Here is a 24,910-nt window from a genome sequence, read left to right as displayed (position 1 = left end):
ATAGCAGTAAGATTAGTTGTCAAATCCTCTAGAATAAGTTCATTCCAAACACACACACACACACACACACACACACACACACACACACACACACACACATACCACCTAAGGAGAATGGTGCCATGATATAATTACAATTACCAAGAATGTGAAGGAATTCTCGGTGTTTAGAGGAGGGAGAATGTACCAGAAGAGAAGGTATTTATTGGAATGGTAACAGAGTGACACTAAGGCTCTTGGAGAACAATATTTCCAGGCTCCAAAACACACAACAGTCAGGATGGAGAAAGAGTTTTCTTCTTTGTACCTCACCTTAAAGTAATTCCTGTTCAGAGGAATAGCCATTTCTGAGACATTCTTTGCATTAAATCCAAGTTATGCCTTTTCATTTGTGCAAAATATGGAACCACAGACTCTGAGAGCTGGAAGTTATCTACGAACCAAGTGAAAAGAGTTCAACCTTCTCGTTTTGCTGATGAGGACACTGAGGATAACTGCCCAATGGTACTTAGAGACAAGGTCAGGATTACCACCCTTTCCTGCCGGCCGCAGGCCCAGGCTCCTTTTACTGGATCCCCACTATCTCCATGAAGGAGGTAATTTAAGAAATCGAAATCTAGAAAGAACAAGAAAGACCCCCATAAGTGGACAGTATGAGTACCTAAATAGGACAAAATGAAGCCACAGGTCTTCCTATTTCTTTTCTCAAGAACTCAAACCCATTCTGATGCTTTAATTTTACAGGTCAGCTTGTTAAATCCAAGCTCCAGGGGTAATTACATAAAGTACATCATTTGTTTTGTTTCTATAACTTCATCTTCTGGCTTGGAGGAGGAGGGTCAAGGCTTCCATCTCAGGGAGGAAGCTTGCCTGGGTTCCAGACAAGACTAGGCCCCACAGCTGCGGAGTGGGGCCTTCTGTGGAGGGGGTGAAGTCATGCAAAGCTCCCGTTCCCCTATAGAGGGGACGCTTGGAAGAATCTACCTCCTGGCCCTTTTTGTCCTCCCTTTGAGAATTCCAACTGCTGGAGAAAAAGAGGCAGGAGGCCCTTCCTTTCTAGAAGGACCAGTCGAAGCAGGCTGAGGGCCAAAGGAAAGGGGGGATGAAGGAAATGTCCTTCATCATCTAGGTCACGACTGGTCAAACCACAGTGCTATAGGTCTAGGAAGATGGGTGCTTTAAGGGACAAAGGTACATGGTAACCCTGGAACAATTTCCAAGGACATCAACTTATTTGAAGGTCTTTCAAGTGGGGATTTCATTATACGATTCCAACCAACATGGCGTTATCACTACGTCACTGCAGGCACTTAGAAGCCAAACTGGGAGACTTTGGCACGTATATGAAAGAGCAGGAAGAATCCTGTCCTAGTTCTTTACAGCTTGTGGCAGGCATCTCTTGGCTAGGCCCCCATATTACCTGGGGTATAAGTTCTTGTTTCTCTGTTGTTAGGGAAACTTTGGTGGCAAATGTGGGAGAATAATGGCTCCTGCAAAAAGGATCTTGGTGGTTGGCGGGACCAACCCAGATCAGTAGGAGACTGCCAGATGATTCCAGGCTCAAAGTCCTAGTGCGCCAGGAAGAACAAGGCCATCTTCCTGACCCTACCTTCCGCCCTGCACCCTGGATGGGAGTGGGGCCTGAGCTAGCGGGCAGCTTGAAGGACAGGGGTTCTAGCCGTCCCCCTGAGAAACACGCCAACGGGCACAATTAGACACCACTTTGCTATCTGTGGGATTTTCAGGCAAGCTGAAACTTATGGATTTACCAGGTTAAAAATCGGAAAATATCATACTTACTGTGTTTTTCTGAGTTACCATATCCTGAAAAGAAAAAGAGAAGATGAATATAGCTTTCGAAAATAGCCATTTATTTCCATAAGCACTGCAAGCACTTTGTCTTAGAGCAGGAGTTATTCATTTGAAACCTTGCCCTTCCCGTGTGCGAAAAGCTTCGAATAGGGGGAGCCTCGGAGAATTGTAAAATTCATATTCTAGGGAAAACGTATTGTAATTGGCTAGCTTTGGGAATGATGGAGGGGCATATTTGGTTATAAGGATTTCCCATAGCAGGGGCAATGCTTTTGTCCACACGTCCTGAGATTCAAGTTTGGGGCTCTGAATGCCCCGCAGCTTGCCTGCCAGTGGGGAAGGTCAGGGACGGCGCGGGACTGCCCGGGAAGTACCGCGATATCCTCGGGGCTACCGGCACTTCTCGGCTCCATCGTGGCGCCCGGCAGCTTTCCCACACAAGGGGGCTGCTGGGAGCACTTCCGACACCTCACCGGAACGTCTAGGAACTATCAAACCCAATGACGACGGTTTTAGGCAGCTAACTTCGCATAATGGTTATGCGGCCCTTGGCTGTACCCCGTATGCGCTGGAAGCCAACACTTGCTGACAAGAGGAAACCTGATTAAACAACTACCCCGTAAAATGGGTTTTATACATTCTGAGATTTCAGCTTTCTGATGACAAGCGTAGCTTCCTTCTTCTGGTGTCAGATACAACGGACCACCCATTTTCATTTTAGGAAATATTCTTCCATATTCTAAGAAAGTAAAACTTATCTAGGTCATGGGACTTTCCAAAGGAGTCCACTAAGGCATTGTTGAGGGAAAAAAACTATACTGCATTGGAAAAAAATGCTTTCGAATTTCATGTTTCTCATCAAAATATGGCTTAATAATCTATTCTTTCATATTTTCTAATTCTAAATATTTCCAAGCACAACTACTTCAAGTGAAAATCAGTGAAGAAAAAAATCAGTATGTAAATATCTAAAGTAATAATTTAGATGGGTTTATAGCCTTTTGGGAAACTATTATACAGCATAAAGTACAATAATAGACCCTTTCTTCTTTCAACGTTCCTCTGAATGACTTCTTAAAACCCAGCACTGTGCCCTAATTACACAGTACACATCGAAGTCAAGTGTATGATACAGAACACAGAGAGGTTCCACACTGGAAGCAGGCTGGACTTCTACCAGGAAATAACCCCCAGTTATTACAGAACCCAGAAAAATCTGGTTAATGTTAAATCTCAAGAAACACAAAAAATGTTCAACTTTACCATCACAAAATTGTGCTCTTTATATACTAGTCATTTTTAACACTAAGGGAGCTGGACATTTAGAACTGCTGTCCACAAAAGCTAATTTGAAGCCACTAGTTCTCACCCGTGGCTGTACTTTTGAGAGGTTAAAAAAATCCCTCAGAGACTGTGATGTAATTGGTCTGGGGTATGACCTGGGTGTTGGGAGATTTACAAGCTGTCCAAGTAATTCTAAAGTGCAGTCAAGGTTGAGTAACACTGCTGTAAACAAACTAAGCTTTTACTCCTGTAATCATTTAATGCAGAGCAGGATTTTCTGACCAATATTAAGACATTCGACAATGTTAATATTCCCTGAGTTTTATAGCAGCTCACCTTAGACATTCACATTTTACAAATATGAGCACTTTTTAAGTTTTTACTTTAATTCCAGTTAGTTAACCTACAGTGTCGTATTCTTTTTAGGGGTACAGTATAGTGATTCAGCACTTCCACACAGGTCCTCCTCCTCCCTGTCGTCTCCCCCTCTCTGTTCCAAATATGAGCATTTTTGGGAAGTACTATTATCCAAAAAACACCTGTATCAAACTTGCAAGAATCATTTTTTAAACATATCAATCATTACTGAATTGTGCATGAACAGACAAGTTTTCAGTTCTGCTCTGCTTTGAATGGTGGGGTGGGGTGGGGGACAACACATTAAATATGGATGCCTATCTAGAACTTTCTGCCACTTTGGTAACTGTTCTGTGTCGTCATCTTATCATTTGAGTTGAGAAACTATTTTTTTAAATGTGTAGGTTTGGAGGAAATTGCCCACTAAAAGATTCAGAGACGTGTGTTTGCTTCAGTGGAAACTAACAGTTTTTGACTTCACTTCCCTAATGAGCCTGGAAGCACTGAAGTTGTCTACAAACGCCTCTCTGTAGTACGTGTGCTCACACAGCAGTAAGGAAGTCATCTCTGTGAGCAAGAAGCTCTAGTAGGAAGGAAGGAATTGCACAAGCAAATCTTGTTTTTCTCCAACCTCCTGCGCTCCATGTACATTTCCTCTGAACATATGACACCGCTTTCCCAAAGCCAAGTGTTCACAAGATGAGCAATAGCCTTTACCTTCAATGAAAGAGCCGTGTCCGCGTCGGTGTCATGGTACAGGATCACATTGTTGGCCATGTCAAAGCTTTCTCGGACCCCCAGATGGTAAAAGAGTGAAGGCTGTCTGGAAACATCGCTCATGTCCACCACGGCAACATCTGAAATGAACAAGGACAGGACACGGTGTGGGAGAGAAAGAGAGGTGATCGGTCTACTGAATCTACTTCCTGCTGATCACCAATGGGGAACTACTGCAGTTTGTGTTTCTACCAACAGTCTCTTAGGTAAAGCAGAAAGTGACGAATGCTTGGCTTAAAATGACCCCACGAACAGTGGAAGAAAAGCAACAAGAAAAACCTCTTCCTTCCTCAAAGCGCTGGGAACGTAGCCTCACTTAAAACTTGCTGATCGATTTAGTTTCACTGTTATCTTTATTAGGAAGTATGTCATCTCCAAAGAATGTATTTAGCTTATATACAAATTATAAAGTATAATGAAATGTAAAACATTGCTCCTACCATGCAGCCCAAGACACAGAGCATTATCTGTACTGTCAGAGTCTCACGTGCCTCTTTCCAGTCACATCTCCTCCCTCCTGCTCAGAGAACACCTCTGTCCTGATCTCTGTATCAGTTCCCTGCACGTCTATGTGCGTGTATAAAAATATACATGCACGTGCGTATATACATATGCACACGTATATTATGTACATGCATGTACAAGATTATAGATATGTATATCATATGTGCTTGCTATACACGTATATAATTATATACGCATGTATATGCATATTATAATGTATGAATTCCTAAACAGTGTGCTGTTAAGTTCTGCATGTTTTTGAACCTTATATACGTAGTGTCACACCATATGTAGCCCTGCACGTCTAGCTCTACTTCAGCATCGCATTCCATTATATGAGGACTGGACGGAAATGTCTTTATCCATCCTGTCTAAATACATGGGTTTTTTTTTTCTGTTTCCTATGTTAAACTGTTGTAATGAACATTCCTTGTGGCTCACATGTCCGCCATCAACTTGAGAATGTAGATCCAACGCCCCTGGAGGTGCGTCCTACAGACTTACTCCAAATGGGGGAGCTACATAGCACATCAACAAGGAACGTGTTTAAATATGCCTAGTGGTATAGGACACCAGTTCAAAACTCGTTATTTTTCAAAGTATAAAAGCTCTGAATTTGACTGGACCTTCCCTACCACATGCAGAGATTCTGGAAAGAACATTCAAACTTACTCCTGCACTGCTGTGACTTTATACGAAGTCACTGAATATCCCAAAGACACAGAACAGAGGTGAGGTGAATGGGCACAAGAAGAAACAAGGAGGCAGGCAGCAGCCACATCAGCACCAGGAATCGCTGGCTCTGTGCAGGAGGCGTTGGGAGCCCTGAGGCCAAGTGTCAACAAGCCCTGGGTAGGTCTTTTGTTTTCTCATTTATGGATTGTCTGCTCTATGCCAGGCATTGTGTGGCGTTCAATGGATAGAAGCGAGAATGAGGCCTAATCCCTTTCCTCAAAAAAGTGTATAATACAATGAGAGTGATAAGAAGGAAATGGTGGTTAGAATCAGTCAGGAAGGCAGAAGTGAGGGGAACGGTGACAGAGAACCCCCAGGAGGGTACTTAACCTACACTGGGGTGGAGGTCGATCAGGGAAGGCCCGCGGGAAGTGATGCTGTCTGGGATCCGAAGGTCCAGAAGAGCCAGGCAAACTGGTGTGAGGATGAGGTGATGGAAAAGGAAAGAAAAAGCGTTGCAGGAAGAGAAGACAACAAGTGCAAAGGCCAAAGGTAAGATGTGTTAGGGCAATTGCAAATAATTTCAGGAGAAGATGAACCTGGAAGGGTTAATACGTGCCAGGTGGTAAAGGGGTCTGAAGGCCATGTCAACAGGGCTGCCTCTATCTTGAGGCAATGGGAAACCTACGGTAGGGTCGTTTTTTGGGTTTTTACTTTTTATCATAGAAAAATACAAATTATATATATATGGAGTGAGAGAGGGAGAGAGAGAGAATAATGAAACCCCCATAGCCCCTTCACTTCTCTCAACAATTATCAACTCAAACTCAAAGCCAGCTTTGTTTCATCTCTACTGGCACCCACACCACCCCCTTCCACGTTATTTTGAAGCAAATCCCAGACATCATTTCATTCCCAAATATTTCAGTGTGGACTGCTACAAGAGGAGAAGGCAATGAAAAAAAATCACTGTAGGGGGCACCTGGGTGGCTCAGTCGGTTAAATGGCTCACTCTCAGCTTCGGCTCAGGTCATGATCTCAGGACTGTGGGATCGAGCCCACATTGGGCTTCGTGCTCAGTGGGGAGTCTGCTTGGGATTCTCTCTCCCTCCCCTCCATACCACCCCACACGCTCTCTAAAATCAATAAATAAAATCTTTTAAAAAAATAACTGCAGTATCAATGTCTCACCTAAAAGTTCTGAAAAAATAATCATGAGGGGTCTTAAACGGGAGCCTATCATAGCCAAATTCACCCTTTTGTGATCGCTGCTCGAGAAAGGACAAATGCATATGCTGAATAAACACTTCACCACCCGTATGGTTAATTACCTCCAATGGATAACTGCTCCCCACAGACGTTCACTTGGAGTCAAAAATCACATTGCCGCAGAATGAATCGGACGCTGCTTACAGGATGGTTCCCTGGACTCTACGTACTCCCATCAAAAAGCATGGGCTTCCTAATGATGCTGTTAAGAAGTGGCAATGCAGATGCTAACACCAAGGCCGCGGCGACCGCTATAATTAGTTAATTGAGGAAAGCAAGCAATCTGAAGACGAAGGAGAGTGATGGGAACAGGCAGAGGACAGCGATGAAGGACAGCAGCCCCCGACTTATGTCAGCCATTTTTGTAGGAAACCTGCAAGTTAGGGGAGTATCTTGTCACTGAGGAAACGATGTTTTTTTTTATAATAATATTTTTTTATTATATTATGTTAGTCACCATACAGTACATCAAAAACCAGGGATGTACTGTAGGAGGAAATGATGTTTTAATCTGGTGACACGAGTTCCTTCTTTCCTCTTCCTTCTCAAAGGTCTGTGTCGGGTCCTGTACTCGAGCCTCAACACCTCCCCAAAGAGCCCCTCCGTGGCTCCACCAAGGGTTGGGATAGAGACTTTTCAGTACCTCATTAACACAGAGCAGATTGATATTGCCACTCAAAATTCCAAGTAATCCATGTTCAATAGAAAAATCGTCTCATACTCAGAGTTGACATTTTTACCTGATATTTGTCATTCAGGTCACTAGACTATGTTTACACTGAGGATTTATACCACAGTAATATTCAACCAGCTTATTTTTACAACTCCTAAGATACTAATTTAGATTTATAAATATTAAATATGATTAAATGCCACACTGGAATTTTTATTATATACGAGACATCAAGGGTTTTTTCCCCCGTCAAGATATCATAAATTAACTAAAAGCTTCAATCACCACAATGGTGACCTGCTTTGACATTCACAAAGTAGTTCCACAAACATCTTGGTTGAATTTCAGAACCACCCTGACAGACTGGCAGGGAAGGTATTGGTTTTCCTTCGAGATGGGGGAAGCGAAGCACAAAGATTCACACAAGGTCTCACAGCCAGGGCACAACAGAATCACGGCCCCCGAGTGTCCAGATGAGGTTTCCTACCTTCCTGGCTCACTTTCTGAAACACAGCCACCAGGGATAAAACGGTTGATTTATCCAGGCAAATCTTAGGCAAACAGATCACAGATTAAAAAAAAAGAGGTAAAAGGCAGATTTTCATTTGCAAATGCAGCCCATGCTCGGAGCAACCATTACCTTTCAGTTTCTAAGGACACAGGTCAGCCTTGGCGGGGGGGGGGGGGGGAGTCTGCATACAATAAACCATCCTTCTTGATGGGGACATGTATGCACCCTACCCATCTTGGTTTAATAACCCTTAAGAAGTGATACCGCATCAGGAACTTGCTACAAGCTTCCCTTAAAATCTAGTCTTAGCGGGAAAGTGTCTGAATTCAAAAACAAAGAGCCCTTCAAACAATTTAAAAATCAATTACAATTATCTCACTACATGCTAATATGAAATCAAGATGAATGATGTATAGGATTTTAGTTCATTAAACACTTTTGAACACTTAAACATTCTTTTTGTGTAACATTTTGTAAGTAGTAAGTAAAACTGTAATTTTCTAGTGTGGTTTAAAAGCGTCTGATTTCCAAAGCAAAGCATTCATCAACAAAATGATATAATGGTAAATGATTTACCATATAGTAATTCTGTGATTGTACTGGCTCATGCTAGTCTTTAAATATATTCCAGGCAATCTGAAATAGCGAAGGTAAGATTGATTTTAGAATAACTCTACTGCCGAAGACATTTTAAAAACTCTGATTGGACTTAAGGCAACATTAGTCACCGAAAAGCTACCTAAAAACACCAAAGCCCAGATTTACTGGACAGGAAACACCTTCTACTTCTACTTTAAATCCAATCTTCCAATCCCATAAGGAGGAGACAACCTACCAGTTCCGTGTCAGGAAGTGAACAAATCCTTACCAGACACGGCGCCCCCACGGGCTGGGTGCCAGCTGCGTGAAGTATCACATTGCAGCAGGGAAGGCAAGGGGCAGGAGAGTGGGGACATCGGGAACCTATACCTGGCCCCCTATCTTTAGCTTTCCAGGATCTTTTTTTTAAAGAATGACCAAAAAATAAAATGTGTATACACCTCTGTAAGTGTGATTGAGATGTACCCACTACCAGCTTTTTTCAAAGAAATATGCCAAATAGAAGCGAACTATGTTCTGGGGTGAACGGACTCACCGGGCTTAATTTTAGAGCACTCACAATGACATACTTGCCACGTTAAACGTTGCATGGCTTGAGCCACTTAGCTTTCACACGTGTCTGTTGCTCTTCCGGCTAACAAGGAAACACACCTGCGCGCTAGGGTGTGTCCGTCCCTCTAAGCGCTATCAGTACCGGTGCCATCTTCCGTGACGGTGCCTGTCACAGCTCCAACTCGGGGTTCCCTGGCAGCCTCGAAACAGACTACCTCAGTGTTTTCATCTTCATCACCTGGACATTCTCCTCAGCTTCCTTCCACCCTTTCATAAAGGGATCTGCCTTGACCTAACTCTCTTCGGCAAATTTTTTGGAGACACAGTTCTTAAAAGCCTTTTCTGACCAGCAGATAATGACTTTCTCTTCCACAAGGTCTGTGCCATACACCGCCTTCAAGATGCGTGTGATTTCAGAGATGAGGAGAGCGTCACATACGGGGACCACACGGCGCTAACTGCGAAGGGGCTACGGCTGAGCTCTCCTGTCAGAGCGACACACCTGTAGGAAACCGTGCTGCCTTCCCGGATCTGTTCCCCGATTGTCTCATTATAAATGACCACCAGTCAACACGAGAGGACCAATGGCTTTTACATCCACTTCAACAATAAGACCCCCCCCCCCCATTTCTTCATGAAATCAACTGTTCCTTCAAGATCAACTCTAGGTGCCAGGACTTCCGCCGGGCCGCTGCTTTCACCCATTCTGTGCTCCAAGCTTCCTGGGCGAGGTCCGCCCCACAGCCTGCGGAGGGGCGCAGAGTTCACTTGGTGGTGGCGGTGGGCATTCACTGCTGGATACAGGGCCATTATTCTTTGTCCTTACCCCCAACCTATTTCCTCCCCCCGCCATGTACCAGTATCCTTTTTCCTAGGTGCTTCTTTGAGAATCAATGTCCAGAGTTCTTGGTTTCCATCAAGCATGCCTCAGTAGCCACAGACGTTACGAAGAGTACTTAGCAAGCTTGAGTCTTTTGAAAGCAGGATTCTCATTCTCAGGAAAGAGAACACCTTTTTTAGTGAACCCTTTAGTGACCTTACAAGGCCAGCCTTGTGAGATCCAGTGACAATCCAAGGGTATTCTAGACATCAGAATGGTCTTGGCTCCCAGCTCACAACCAAATTAGCTAGAGGGCTAAGTTGGAGGCCGATCAAGAAGCTTTATATCGACCATTTCTGATGCCTTGTGCTTCACGTATTCCGCTTCTTTTGCTCCCAACTTTTCACAGTCATACAGAGCATCTTGTATGGACAGAACCAGCCTGATACAATGCACCTGACCTTGAGGATATTTTTGCTTGTGCTAAGTTGATCAGTAAGATGCAGAGACATCATATTCTGGCTACTAATGCTTCATGACAAAACATCTCAAAATGTTACGGTCCAAGTTTAAGCTCTGGTTCTCAGTCAGATGCAGTAGACATTCCAGCCTGCCTCTCCCAACACATCTATAAAAACTAGGCAGAATGGATCGAATAGCTATTTAAGAATATGAAAAGGAAGCAAGCAGACTGGAGAAGACCCGATTCCAAAGTACCACCAAACCAAAATCAAGTTCCCCGTTTCCCCCCCCAGTCTCCCCTAGCCTGGACTAAAGGCAGCCTGAAACCCCAAAAATGGGTGCTGGGTATCGATGCAGAGAGCACCAGAAGAGGCCCTCTACTTCGGGCTCAGAAAGCAGCAAAGCGGCCTCCAAATGCTCAGAGAGAGTGAAGGCAGTTCTCCGCTTTTCTCTTTTCTCTCTTCCCTTGCACACCCAGGACCCCTACAATCCCACGGCAATACCTTCCGAGACCATCAGTGGCAGTGGGGCCTACAGGCGCCTGGACCTCTGAGACAGCAGAACCTTCTGCTCTAATTGGAGGAGCTGTGGTCCCAAGGGGGTGGCGGTGAATCCCCACCACTTTTTTCTCTCTCTGAATTCCTGGCCTCAAACACGGGCAGTTGTGGGAAGTGCGAGGCAGAGCGGGTTAACGAAAGCCCTGGTCTTCTGGCCACAGGACCGAAAAGGGGAGTCTCGGTAAATCACAAAGTACAAAGCCAAGCAGCACTGACAAGGCTTTGAAATCACAAAGGGCACCACAACTGAAACTGAACTTGGCAGTCTAAACCAACCAGGCTGACCGCCCATTAAGGCAAAAATACCAACAGACTCCACAGGATATATGCAAGGCCTAGAATCACATCAGAGGACTTCAAAAGATCCAGAGTACAATCCAAAATCACTTGGATCACTTCAAAGACACAGGAACATTTCAACTCACATAGGAAAAGACAATCAATGGACTCTGATAACAAGAGGACACAGACATCAGAATTACCTGACAATGACTTTAAAGCAATTATTATAAAAGTTCTCCAAGAAGTAAGGGCAGACACTTCTGAAGAGAATGGGAACAAAAAAGTCTCAACAAATAAAGAGAAGAACCAAATGGAAATCTTAGGAATGAATAATAACCAAAATAGAAAACTCACCAGATGGGCTCACAAGGAGAATGCACCATGACAGAGGGGGTCAGTGAAATTGAAGCTTGCTTAGTAGAAATGATCCCATGTGAACAATAGAGAGAAAGCAAAGACTTTATGGCCAAACATAGAAAGATCTAGAAATTAAGACCCTCTTCCAAAGGCCCATAAACCAAGAGTGAAAAGCACAGGGAAGGATCATGAATAAATAGCTCTCAGGAAAAAAAAAAGGGGGGGAAATAAGCCCAACCGCATGCAGAATAAGGGAAATACAAGCTCAAACTGAGATACCATCTCTCAACTATCAGATTACCAAGAGTCAAAAGATTGGCAACCAGTTTGGCCATAAAGAAAGACAAGGTACAAAATGGTATAACCCAGAGATAGGAATCTGAGACTAGCTACAAAATTACAGGTGCATTTTGTTCTTTAATACACAAACGCCCCTCTGGGTACCTAATGAACAAAGAGACCTATATACATATTAAATAGCACCTACACGAAATTATTCACCACAGCTTAGTAGCCAAAATATATCTCTCTCCAAGTATCCTTTAAGGAGGGATTGGTAAAATAAACAATATATATCCACCCAAGTACTATCCAGCTATAAAAAAGAAAAAGGAAGATTCCCATATTCTGATTTGGAAAGTGGTCCAGGCTCAACTGTTAATGGAAAAACGCAAGATGCACAAGTGTATTTGGTCTGGTACCTTTTAAATAAGAAAGGGAGAATAAGAATGCACATTCTTATGTGCTTTTATTTACATAGCACAAGTGGTTACACTTTCTCCATAAAGGACCTAATAATAACTATTTTTGGCTTTGCGGGCTACACGGTTTCCGCCATTGCAGAGATGGACGGATGCGTTTCAATGTAACTTTCCTTACAAAATGAAAGCAGGCAGCTTGCAGATTGCAGCGTTCGGACAACTGAAATAAAGAAACACTGTAAGGATAAATAAGGAACCAAAAAAAAAAAAACTTAGGGGAAACAGTGTAGATGGGATAAAAGAAATAGATAAATTGGACTTCATCAAATTTTTTGAAAATTGTGCATTAGAGAACAGCATCAAGAAAGTTCAAAGATATATCACAGAATGGGAGAGAAAATTTGCTCATCACGTATCTGACAAGGGATCTGTCTGCAGAACATATAAAGAATTTTTACAACTCAATAGTAAGAGGACAAATAACTAAAAAAAAATGGGCAAAGGATTCGAACAGACATTTCTCCAAAGAAGATATACAAATGACCAACAAACGCATGAAAAGTCAACACCCTTCGTCACCAGGGAAACGCAAATCAAAACCGCTGTGAGCTACCACTTGAAACGCACTAGGACAGCTGCGACAAAGAGAGAACGAGCAGTGGTGATGAGGATCTGGTGTGACTGGAACGCTCATATGTGTAGCTGCTTTGGACAACGGTCTTTGAGCAAGCAGTCCCCCAAAAGGTTAAATATAAGATGGATGCAACCCCAGTGTCCATTGATAGATAAATGGATAAAACAAAATATGGTATATCCCTACAACAGATTATTCAACCTTAAAAAGCAAGGGAATTCGGACACATGCTACAACACGGATGAACATCGAGGACATTACATTAGGTGAAATAAGCCCGGCACACACAAAAAAGAAATACTGTATGATTCCACTTACGTGAAGTCTGTCCTGTAGTCAAATCATAGAAACAGAAAGCAGGATAGTGGTTGCCAGGGGCTGAGAGGAGGGGAAAACTGGGAGCTGTTTAATGGGTGGAGAGTTTCAGTTTTTGAAGATGGACAAGTTCTAGAGATTGGTTGCACAACAAAGTGGACGTACTGAACGTACTGAACAGCTCATTTGAAAATGGCTGAGGTAGATTTTATATTAGCTGTTGTTTTAATCACAATGCAATTTTTTTTAAAGAAGGTTAAACAGAGAGTTATCACAGGACCTAGAAATCCCACTCCTAGGCACATATTCAAGAGAAACGCAAGAAAAAAGTTGCGGTGTTAAGCAAAATTAGAAACCACCCCAATATCCATCCACAGGGATAAAAACAAGGTGGTATATCCGTCCAGCGGAATTTCCTGCCGCCGTACAAAAGGAACGCAGTCCAGATACGTGCAACCGCACGGATGAACCGTGGGCACGAGTGAGAGGAAGCCAGTCACAAAAGACAGGTCACATAAGGCCGTTTAGACGCATCAGCACATCGAGAGAGACAGAAAGGAGAGTAATGGTTGCCCGGGGCCAGGGCTAGGTGGCTGGAACGGGGAATGACTGCCAATGGGCACAGGCTTCTTTTCTGGGTGCAAGAAAAGTGGCCTGAAACCAGCCGTGGTCCCGGCCACACGGTTCCGGACACGTACGAACAACCAATGCGGTGGGTCAATTTCATCTCAAGAGAGCTGGGTTCTTGGGTTTTTGTTTTTGAAAAAGTACAATATTCTTAGCAGCGGCACTGTTCCTAATTTGAACTACTCAAATGTTCAACAACAGAAAACAAACTGTGGTGTATTCTTACAATGAAATACTACATAGAAACGAAAATGAACAAATTATTGCTGTATTAACAATAGAGAGGAAATCTACAAATGTAATGGTGAGTGAAAGAAGCCAGAGACAAAAAAAGGAAATTGTATGATTCCTTCTATAAAAAGAGAGAGAAACAAACCAAAAACAGACTCTTAACTCTAGGGAACACACTGCTCGTCACCAGAGGGAAGTGGGGGGGGAGGTGGGTGGGTGGGGGGGGGTGGGTGAGACAGGTGGTAGGGATGAAGGAGGGCACTTGTTCTGATGAGCACCAGGTGACCTATGGGCTTGAATCACTATATTCTACACCTAAAACTAATATTACACGATATGTCAACTACATTGGAATTAAAATAAAAACTTAAAAAAGAAAAAGAAATACACCAACAGACAAAGCTAACCTATGCTGAGACACCAGGACAGTTGTTGCTCTTGGCCAGGCTGGACAACAGAAGCCAGCACATTCTGGGGTGCTACTGGCGTTCCCTTTTTCAATCCAAGTGTGGAATTACACAGCACGTAGCGCTTGTGAAAGCTCGTAGAGCAGTACAATTAAGATTGTGCCCTTTTCTGTATGTATTCTGTACCTTGATAGAAAGAAGAAAATCAAGAGCATATCAAAGCAGGGGTTTGTACCTTTTCCTCACTTCATTCTTCAGCACAGGACCAGGAATGGAGCTAGGATTAAATCTCCAACCTCCAATCTTGGGGGGGGGGGAACTGTCTGACCCCATTATGGGAGTATAATGTGACCCTACCACCTGACATTGTTGAGCACTTACCAACTCCAGGGCACTATGCTTCAATCTCTACCTAGAGATTTTTTTTTTTAATGAGGCTCAGAGATGTTAAGTAAGCTTATCCAGGGTCACACAGCCAATAAAGGACAGGGCAAACATGGAAACCTGATCTGCAAAGCCAAGGTCTTTTCCCCTCTGCCACTTGTATCACCAAGGGCAGGGGGACACAATGACGGAACACATGCTGGTCAAGTATCATCATGGATCTGTTTTGGGGGTCTGTACTCCGGAAGGCAGAAAGGCCATCTGCCCGAAGGATAACCTGCACTTCTGACACTTTCCAGGGTGGCGAGGCACAAGGCAGGCAGCCGTGGTTCTGGCAATGCCACTCCAAGTGCCTGGAACACTCAGCTGGGGCGAGACCCTGCTCTCAGGTGCTTGAGACAAGGTGTCAGGTGTGCTTCATCACAAGTCACCTGCGTCAAACTTCATTTGCAGGCAATCACAGACCTCAGTGTAAAAGCTCCAACAGTCACGTGTTCGGAAGAAAGAGTCTGTGTACAACCAGAAAGGAGGCAAAGACTTCTCAGAGAGCACACAGAAGGCAACCTTTCCAGGAAAATAACCTTGAGGAGACTTCATCAGAGTGAAAATTCTCCGCTCATCACAAGTCCCAAGGAGATGAATAAGGAAGCCACAGTCTGCGAGCAAATGCTCACAAAATATACGTCTGACAAAGCACTTGAATCCAGAATACATAAAGAACTCTTGTAATTCAATAATAACAGGACAACCCAATTAAATGGGTACATGGTCTCAACAGACACCTCACAAAGGAAGATATCTGCACGGCCAAAAAGCACATGAAAACATGCTCAAGATCATTAATCATCAGGGGCGCCTGGGTGGCACAGCGGTTAAGCGTCTGCCTTCGGCTCAGGGCGTGATCCCGACGTTCTGGGATCGAGCCCCACATCAGGCTCCTCCGCTATGAGCCTGCTTCTTCCTCTCCCACTCCCCCTGCCTGTGTTCCCTCTCTCGCTGGCTGTCTCTATCTCTGTCGAATACATAAATAAAATCTTTTTTAAAAAAAAGATCATTAATCATCAAGGAAAGGGGAATTAAAACCATAATGAAAAACCACTACAGCCCCACTAGCAAGGCCAAAGTCAAAAAGCTCAGTGATACAAAAGGCTGGTGAGGACGTGAAGCCGCCAGAACCCTTGGGCATCAGTGCTAGGAATATACAATAGTACAACCACTTGCGAAAAAGGTTTGGAGGTCTGTTATACAGTCTAACACACATCTACCCTTTGATCCAGCCATTCCACTGCTGGTTATTTACTCAAGAGGAATGAAAACATTTGCCCACAAAAAAGACCTATATGCAAATGTTCCTAACAGTTTTGCTTATAAAAGCCCAAACTGGGAACCACGCACACGTCCTTCGACAGAATGACTAAACCGACTGCGGTATATGCATGCAACGCACCAACAAGGAGCAAACTACAGATACACGGCACCGTGTGGGTGAATCTCAAAAATGTCATGCCGAGCAAAGGAAGCCAGACCCCAGACGGTACGCGCTGTATGAGCCCACTTACACAAAACTCTAGCACAGGCAGCTCCGACTGGTGGTGATGGCATCTCAGCCACTCCCTGGGGCCAGGAATGGGAGCGGAGAGGGGAATGAGCAAGAGGGGACATGAGAGAACTTTCTGGACAGAAGGAACTTCTATTGTGACAGGGTCTGTTCATGTGGGTTTAGTCATTTCTCCAATTGTGCAGCGGAGATGGGTACATTTCACTGTATACACACACCGTAGGTTAAAAATGTGTAAGACTGTAATAACAAGAGTGGGGCAGGGAGTAGGTAGCGGTAAAGAAGAAATCAGTGTGGCACAGTGTTAATCACTGTCGAAGCTCTTGTAATGTCCATGCTTGAAATTTTCCACAATAAAAATTGAAGAAAAAATTCAACTACGTCTAATGTGGCTACTCGTCTCCTGCCTCCACCCCTGTCCAGTTGTGCACGTTCCCCCGGGCTGACCCCGGTTCTCCAGTGAACTCTGCTTCCTGCCGCAGTCCGCAGCTCAACTCCCTCCTGCGCGGCACCTCCCACCACCAACCAAGCCCCAGCAACCGCCAGGCATTTTGGCCAAGCCCTGCCACACCCAAAATAGCCCGAAAGCCAGGAAGGTATGGGGGGGCAAGAAATTTTCCAGCTGGCTTCGCACAAGTTCACCCCTCCCCCACTGATGTTATTTGACCAGGATTTAAACAGTTCCTATCCCAAAGCCTGATACACAGAGGCTTTCAACAATAGTTTATGGCTTGCAATTCCAAAGTATGGTTTTCAAGTTGGCTGCTGGGAACCCAAAACACATTCTGTCCCAATAACATATAGCCAGCAATGCAGCAGGCCAGCCCCCGACGGTTTATCTACCCTAAATGCACTCAAGGCTCAAACAGCAAAGCTGCGAGGAAATGCTGCAGGTGCAATGCTCCTTTCACTCAGCCCGCATGACCACGAATTGAGTAAAATTCCAGGTTCAATGCTGAGTCAGTAGCAGTAACAGCAGCTACACAGGAAGGAGGCTCTGGCAGCGGCCCCCATGGGCAAGCCAGCAGCCAGGTCCAGCAGAGGACAGCTGAGGTCCAGCCAGGGGCTCAGGTGGTCTTGTCCTCTCGAGGAAAGTCACTGTAGCCCGAGCAAGCAACGCCACTGTCTCCAGCGGGGAGAGAGGGGACTTCGGAGTTACAACCCCATCTTTCATCTCCCACTGCTCTTGTTTAAAATAAAATCCCATTATGAAAAATATACATCGCAGAAAATGTGGACAAATGGAAAGAACCAGTATTCCCAGAACACAGTTCAAACCACTGGTTCCATTCCAGGGTGTCCAGTGTGAGCTGTTCTCATCTTTTCTATTTGAGATATACCACTGAGGAGAAAGCTTCAGATCCAGAAATGTGTCATTAGGATGTCTCCTCTTTCTTCATAAAAATCACAACTCATTGTATCTATGCCTGGCCACCATTTTCAACATGGTTTCTACAGGAAACCACATTCTGATTTCCTTCTGAGGGTACCGAACAAGTTTTGCTTCATCTCAACAGGAGAAACCCAGCATCATGTGTCCACTGAGAGTTATTCTAAAAAGGAACTGGACAGATATTCCTAAGAATCACTCCAAGAGTAGCAAAGAAAATCTTCTCCGGCTCCCTACCGTTGAAGAGTTAATTATCAGTAATTATGTAATCACAACTGTGTTACTCTCTGGGAATGAAAACCTTGGTGTGATCCACGCTGGCAGAGAGCAGGTGAGGAGTGTGTGAAGGCTCCCCGGAAGAATGGAGATGTGAGGGCGGAGGACGCTTTAGGCAGAGATGACACAGAGGGGAACACACCACGACTGACCCAACCTCAAGAGGCCGGTGACAAAGCTGTTGCCTGTTGGCAGCAATGTGGATAAGGGAAGATAATGCCTGGACCGGGGAGGAGGGGCACATAGAGCAAAGTCAAGCAGATCTGAGAACTATTTTGGAAGCAATAGGCTGGACTTGGCAATGACTGAGGGGGTGGGGTCAAGACTGACCCCCAGGTTGATGATTTTGCTCATCCATGTTTCGTGTTTTAAGAGAAGATCATGTCGAACCACTGCCCTTACATTCTGCTGGAAACAGATGCGGCCGGTCTCCCGACCACGCGGAGATGCCACACACACGGCACATTCTACAACCGTCAAACCCCCAACATCGCACAGGCCTGGCTTCCTTCGAACTTCATGCATTTTCCAGAGCGATGGGGAGAGTATGCACCCAATTACGAGCCATCCTTAGGCATTTCTAAGGCTCTTGAGCAGAAGCCAAGGCACCCGTGGATTAAGCCCACAAAAGCGCAGAGCTGCCTTTAGCCATGTCCAGCAGAACGCATTGCCAGCTTTGTCAGTCAGGGTAAGCTAGGCTATGCTGCCACAGGAGACAAATGCCCGAGACTTCAGGGGCTTGACTACCAACTTGAACACATGACCTTCGAGGATGCCATAAGAGAGGCCAAGAGAGATGGAGGTGGCACACTAATGTCTCGGTCACTTTCAAAGTGACACTTGATGTTGCTCACATCTCACAGGCCGGCACTAATCACCAGGGCCCAAGCTAACTCGAGGGAGACTCGGAACTGTGGAAGAAGACATGGATGCTTGCGGGGCACTGCCTTCGCCACACGACACATCAACCTGAGGAAGAATCACAAGTATGGGGCGCCTGGGTGGTTCCACCGGTTAAGCATCTAACTCTGGCACAGGTCAGGATCTCGGGGTCCTGCGATGGAGCCCCATGTCGGGCTCTCCGCTCGGTGGGGAGTCTGCTTGTCCGTCTTCCTCTCTCCCCACTCGTGCTCTCACCCTCAAGAAATAAAATCTTTAAAAAAAAAATCCACAAGTGACATTACAGATGGAGAAGCTGGACATAGCCCACGGAAAGGGCAGCAAAAGGGACTAGAGGCGGCCGTACTTTAAACCAGGCAGAAAGCCTGATATTGCCGTCAGCTTAAAAACTAACAGAATCACTATAGTATCATTTGATACAAAAGGAAAAAAATAACCTAGCCTCCAAAACCAGTGAAACCAAACAGAAGCGAGAACGTGTCCTTGCACGGCTGGTATGAGCCCGGCGGTGCCCACGTCTTCTGCCCTCCTCACGCACAGCGGCAGGGCGTGGGCCCCGCGGTCGGCAGAGATTATGAATGGGGAGGATCCAGGACATGAGGGGATATATGGCCTGACCTCGTCTTGGAAAGGCACAACTTGCAGACGACTTTCTAGCATTTGTGCTCGCTTTTCATGACCCAAGTTATACTCTTACTGCGATAACCCCCAACCCCCAATCTTAGCAGCCTGACCAAACAAAAGCTTCTCTCTTGCTTATGCAAACCCCTAAGTGAACATTCCTGCTCCAACAGCTACCCTCCAAAGAGTAGTTTAGGGATCCAGGTGCCTTCCATCTTGAGCCACCACCATCGTCTACACTGGGGACCATGGAAAAGTACGGGAAGGACTACTAGATATGCTAACACCTCAGCCCAGAAGCGACAGACACCACCTGTACTTCCATGTCATTGGCCAGAACCAGTTTTGCCTCCCACTGAGACTCAAAGAGCGCTGGGAAATGTAGTCCGCACTGTTCAGCCACAACTAGGAGCGTGAATCTCTGGTAAGTCAGCAATCTCCACCACACTTTGCATCCTCCCAATGACTCTGTGTGAGCCAGCCAGAAAAGGGGTGTCCTCAGGATAGAGCAAAGCCAAGTAGCTCATCTGGAGACTAAAGCCCTGGCCTTGGTCTTTTTACTGGATAGTCAGGAAGTGCAAGGATTTCCTACCGTAGGTGGTAATAACTCACCACCTGGAAAATCACCATGCACATAACTGAAAAACAAAGACCTCAGAAGCAGGGCCCCTGGGTCAGAAAAGTAGCATCTAAATGAGGTTCAGAGAGGAGCAAGTTAGGCAGAGCCAGACCCAACAGCAATGGGAAGACAACTTGCGCCCCAGGGCAGGTAGGGACAAGGCTTGATCAAAGGGGTGGTTCTTGTCATTGGACATGTTACTAGCTGAGGCAAGAAGGCGACAAATTAGCACACAGCTGGAGGCTCTAAGTTAGATCAGTCATTAACCACCCAACCAACTGAAGAGTAAACGGGCATCAATAATACGATGCGTTCCTTGGAGATAAGTGTTCTGGGTTCTACCGAACCAGACCCCCGTTTAAGATTTGATACCACAGTAAGCGTGTTCAACTATAGTGTCCAGGAAAACAGAATTTCCCTCTCAAAATGTGTGGGAAAACAGGAGTTACACAGATTTCCTTTCTGCAGGAAGTCTCGGTTTTTGCTGTGTCCACAAGCACCGAGAAGCTCCTAGAAAGACACACAGCATGCACTGGAGAAGCAGGACAGGCTGCTCCATGTACATACACTCCGCATGCGCAATAAGTGACCACAAGTCAGGACTCCGAATTCTGTTCAAGTAGATACAAGGGCATTTAAACCAAAGGAATCAAGGCACATCCCCAAGAAGGGGTTTTTTTCTAGGGGGAAAAAAAAAAAGAAAGAAGACCTGTCTTGTTTTCTAAGCACTGGAAATAACCAAGGGATTGACCCTCACTGAACAGTTCGACTAAATTCCAGACTCTCCTCTTTGAAGACGGAGGACAGATGTTTAAAAAATAAAGTAAAAGCTAGTCCTTATGCAGACCAAAGGCACACAGGGATGACCACCACCTCTGCTAAAAGTGAACAGGATGTCCCTCAAAAAAAAAAAATTAAACATGAAATTACCATACGACTCAGCAATTCCTTAGGTGGGTGTATACCCCGGAAAGTGAAAGCAGAGACTCGAGCAGGTACTCAGGCATGGTCATCAGGGCATTATCTACAAGAGCCTAAAGGTGGAAATGACCCGAAAGCCCATCTGCAGAGGCCAGGATTAACACTGGCGTATTCATTAGCCTTCAAGGACACTCTGCGATGCGCCACAGTGCGAGGGAACCTCGAGGACACTGTTAAGCGAAATAAGCCAGACACAAAAAGGCAAATACTGTATGATTCCAGTTATATGAAATTTCTGGAACAGGCAAATTCACGGAGAAAGTAGAACAGCGGTTAGCAGGGGCTGGGGGAGTGAGGAAGGACAAGTTACTGAAGGGGCACAGAGGTTTTTGTTTGGGCTGATGAAAAAGTTCTGCAGAGGGACGGTGGTGCTCGTTGCACAAGAGTGTGAATGTACATAACGCCAATGAAATGCATGGAAATGTTAAATGGCAAATTTTATGTTACAAATATTTTCAGATTTCCTTTTCAAGTGCTCGTGGCCGTGTCAGTGTTCTTTCGTCAGCATCACTGGTCCTATCATACCCCATCAGACCACCCAGACACCAGCGACCCCGAACCTCTCCACCAGACCCACATAGGACCACGGAAAACTGCACAAGGAGTGAGAAAACACACTCCAGCCCAGCTTTGCCTTGCCAGGAGTACAAGAGACTGGAAGAACTCACACTTCACATCTACCAGGCTCCCTAAAATACATTTGGGGACAGCTCAATTGGTCCTGTCCCCCAGAAGCGGTTTTCTAGAACAGCAGAGTCTAGGGGGACCTTCCGTGATGAGGAGAATGCGCTCTTCACTGTGCCTGTTGAGCCCTCGCAGTACAGCTGGCGCAAATAATGAACTGACCTAGTGCCTTTAAGCTGACTCGGCGTGAGCGGCCACCTGTGGCTAGTGGCCACCGCGTTGCACAGCGTGCTTTTAGAACTTTCACAAAGAAGCAAAAGTGCCAGATTTGGTTTTCTGTGGGGTTTTTGTTGTTGCTGTTGTTTTGTTTTGGTGGAGATGCCCAAAGTCCGTGAGTGGTAGAGATCCGGAAGCCAGGAGAGGTGGGGGAGGGTCCTCTGCTTAATCCATAAACCGGAGTTGCATACATCCTTGGTCAAACCCATGAAAAGAATTTACTAGTTCTTTTTTAGTTCTATTTATGACGTACTGAGAAAGGATTTAGTCAAGACCAAGCCAAGGTCAACCAAAGGAGGTACATGATGCAGAAAATTCTAGGCGAGCTGGACCCAGAGCAAGAAAAGGTGAGGTGCCTGTCGTGTAGCGCGCTCGCTCTCGCTCCCCCCCCCCCCCCCCCCCCCCGCCACAGGCGCGCGCGCACGCTTACACACCCCGTCCCAGAGGAGGGGCGCTGGGGCGCACCAATCTTCAGAGTTGGCACCAGCAGGCAAGAGGCTACAGTTGTGCGGTGCAGCAAAAGCAACATTTAACCTTTCACAGAAGAGTCTTTTCAAACTCTAATTTCGGAGGAGAAGGAACCGAGTGGTTCTGGGTGAAGTGGACTCCCGAGGAACTTTTCTAAAAAGACTTAGCACTAAGGAGGACACTCTGGTCAGAAATGTCAAGAGAGCGTTTTCAAGGGGCTCAGCTGCCGCTTTGTTTGAACAAGCCTGACACCCTGCCCCCTTCCAGGTGGGGAGGATTTGCTCTGCAGAAAACAGAGATCGCTGTTGCCTCTGGCTGACAATGGATGGCAAGAGACCTAGCTTATAGCCTCCGCGGGCTGTGGCCGGGCTCTCAAACTCCCCCTATACCTTCTCACATGCTTTTAGGCTTAGGGTGGGCACTGTTACCACCTCTTGACCAGTGGAGAAACCAAGGCACAAACCAGGTAATTGCTGTCCCACATACAAGGCTTATTAATGTCACCCAAGTGCCAGAGGCTCGTCACATAGATTCCAAAGGGTCGGTAAGGAAAAACATCCAAACAGCAATCCATTCCACACCTGGAGAAACTTGCCAACCAGAAAGTATCGATTTTAAGACTGGATTCTTACCACACGCTTATCACAGCAAGCTTGGAGATCTAGTATCACATTCCAGCAAGGGAGGAGACCCGGAACCCCCAAATGCTTGTGCGTTATGGGATAAAATAGAGCTGTCACACCGGTGGTAGAGCACAGCCCCACTATCAGAGTGTTTGCGGCAGGACTTGAAGTACTGGAAAGAGCAGTGGGGGCATTTCTAAGAGCACCTTCTCCTACACAGAGATAAACACACACGGATTCCCACTCTCAGCTGCAAAATGGAATCACCTGGGAAAGCATTAAAAACTCGTGAGGCCTCAGATTGTGGGATCATTCGTCTGGGATACAATCTGGACATGAGGAATTTTAAATTTCCCCAGGTGATTCTAATGTGTAGCTAGGGCTGGGGTCCACGCACTGCTGTAAGGGACATGGCTGGAGTGAGGAAGTAGAAGCTGGGTGGGGAGGAGGGCTCTGCATCATCTGGGTATGGGCTGTTTCTTGGGTCAACCGCTCTTTAAGGAGATCGAAAAATATCGAGGTTAAAAGCCACCGGCCTCCATTTTCTTATCTGTAAAATGGTACAATGCCACTTACTCTGCCCTCGCGGAAAGGCAGGGAGGGCTGGCGGTGAGAGTCAGGGGAGGCGAGGCGGGGGAGGCGCCGGGGCCCTGGCGCGGGCCAGGGTCAGGAAAGCGGATAGGGTGGGGTGAGGGCGAAGGGGGCAGCCGCCTCACCTGCGTCGTAGAAGGCGTCGAGCACAGCTGTCTCCCCGAAGTCCAGCTCCCCGAAGGGCACGGAGATGAACTGGGCGCCCTCGGCCTCGCAGGCCCGCAGCAGGCACTGGCGCGCCCCCGCCTCGAGGCCGCCGGCCGCGCCGCCCTGTGGGCTCTCGCTGCGCACATATACTGCCCGCAGAGCCCGCCGCGGCCCGCCCCCGTCCTCGCCCCCGCCCCCGCTCCCCGCGCCCTCAGCCGCCCCGTCGGGCTCCGCCGGCCCCGCCGCGCCCTCGGCTCCCGGCGACAGCGGGCACGGTGGTGACTCGGCCGCCGCCCCGAGAGCCCCAGCCGGGGCAGTCCCGCCGCCGCTCTCCATGTGGCCGCAGTGCGCGCCCTTCCCGGGCCCCACCTCCGGACGCGCGGCGGGCGGCTGCGGTCGGCTGCGGGCCGCAAGCAGTCCCGGCACCTGTTCCCGGCGCGCGGGCGGGGAGGTGCGGGAGCCAGCGCGCGCCGGTGAGCCCGCGGCGGGCAGGTGAAGGCAGAGCCTCGCGGCCGCGGACGGAAGCTGCAGCCCCGCAGCCCCCGAGCGCCCTTTGAAGGCTGGGGAGAGAGAGGCGGGGGCTGGGGACGTCAGGGCTAGCGGAGGGCGGGGGGAGGTCTGGGAAGGGCGGCGGGGCAGGAGCTGGCAGGGCGCCCCCTGCCGCCTCCCCCGGGCAGCGCCTGAGTTGGGCGGATTCTTCAACTTCGTGGGTTTGTTGTTGTCATCCCTCCAAACTGACAAACCTTAGGAGTCCCGGTTTTTTCCCTCAAAACAATTTGAAGCTTTTCAAGCGGAGTAAAGACTCTTTCAAAGCGCTGGTTGGAGGTAAATAATCAATTTCAAACTGAATACAGAGGTAGTATTAACCCAGAATTGAGGTGAGAAGATGCTTCTTTCAAACGCCTCTGATTTTGATAAAGATAAGTAAATACATTAACTAAAAGATAAATAAATCGCCTCTGATTTTGTGCTCTTTGTCCCCAGTTGTCAAGAGCATGGCCCTCGTAAGCCCAGTTCTGGAGGCCTGCTCGTCCTGACTTTCACT

At 46.6% G+C, this 24,910-nt stretch overlaps 1 protein-coding gene across 4 annotated transcripts in view; it reads right to left on the bottom strand.

Annotated features, from left to right (window-relative positions):
* The window catches only part of MAP3K15 (mitogen-activated protein kinase kinase kinase 15), a 117,306-nt gene extending 92,872 nt beyond the window's left edge, over window positions 1-24,434 (bottom strand). Inside the window, exons 1-3 of one of the 4 annotated variants that reach the window (XR_015723277.1) lie at window positions 23,844-24,434; window positions 4,171-4,310; window positions 1,801-1,824 (exon numbers count right to left, since the gene is read on the bottom strand). Coding sequence is in view for 2 of the 4 variants with exons in the window: in XM_087859575.1 (XP_087715701.1) it covers window positions 1,801-1,824; window positions 4,171-4,310; window positions 23,844-24,201 (522 nt within the window). In the remaining 2 variants the exon portion in view is untranslated. The remainder of the gene's footprint in view (window positions 1-1,800; window positions 1,825-4,170; window positions 4,311-23,843) is intronic. The other 3 variants (XR_015723276.1, XM_087859575.1, XM_087859574.1) reach the window with 3 other exon arrangements.
* Between the last annotated feature and the right edge of the window lie 476 nt (window positions 24,435-24,910).

This window comes from Ursus americanus, chromosome X (genome assembly GCF_024610735.1).
Source record: "Ursus americanus isolate L20-20 chromosome X, mUrsAme1.1.p, whole genome shotgun sequence".
In the NCBI taxonomy this organism is placed as follows: Eukaryota; Metazoa; Chordata; class Mammalia; order Carnivora; family Ursidae; genus Ursus; species Ursus americanus.
The sequence above is the reverse complement of the archived record's forward strand: the minus strand, read 5'-3'. Positions and strand labels throughout refer to the sequence as shown.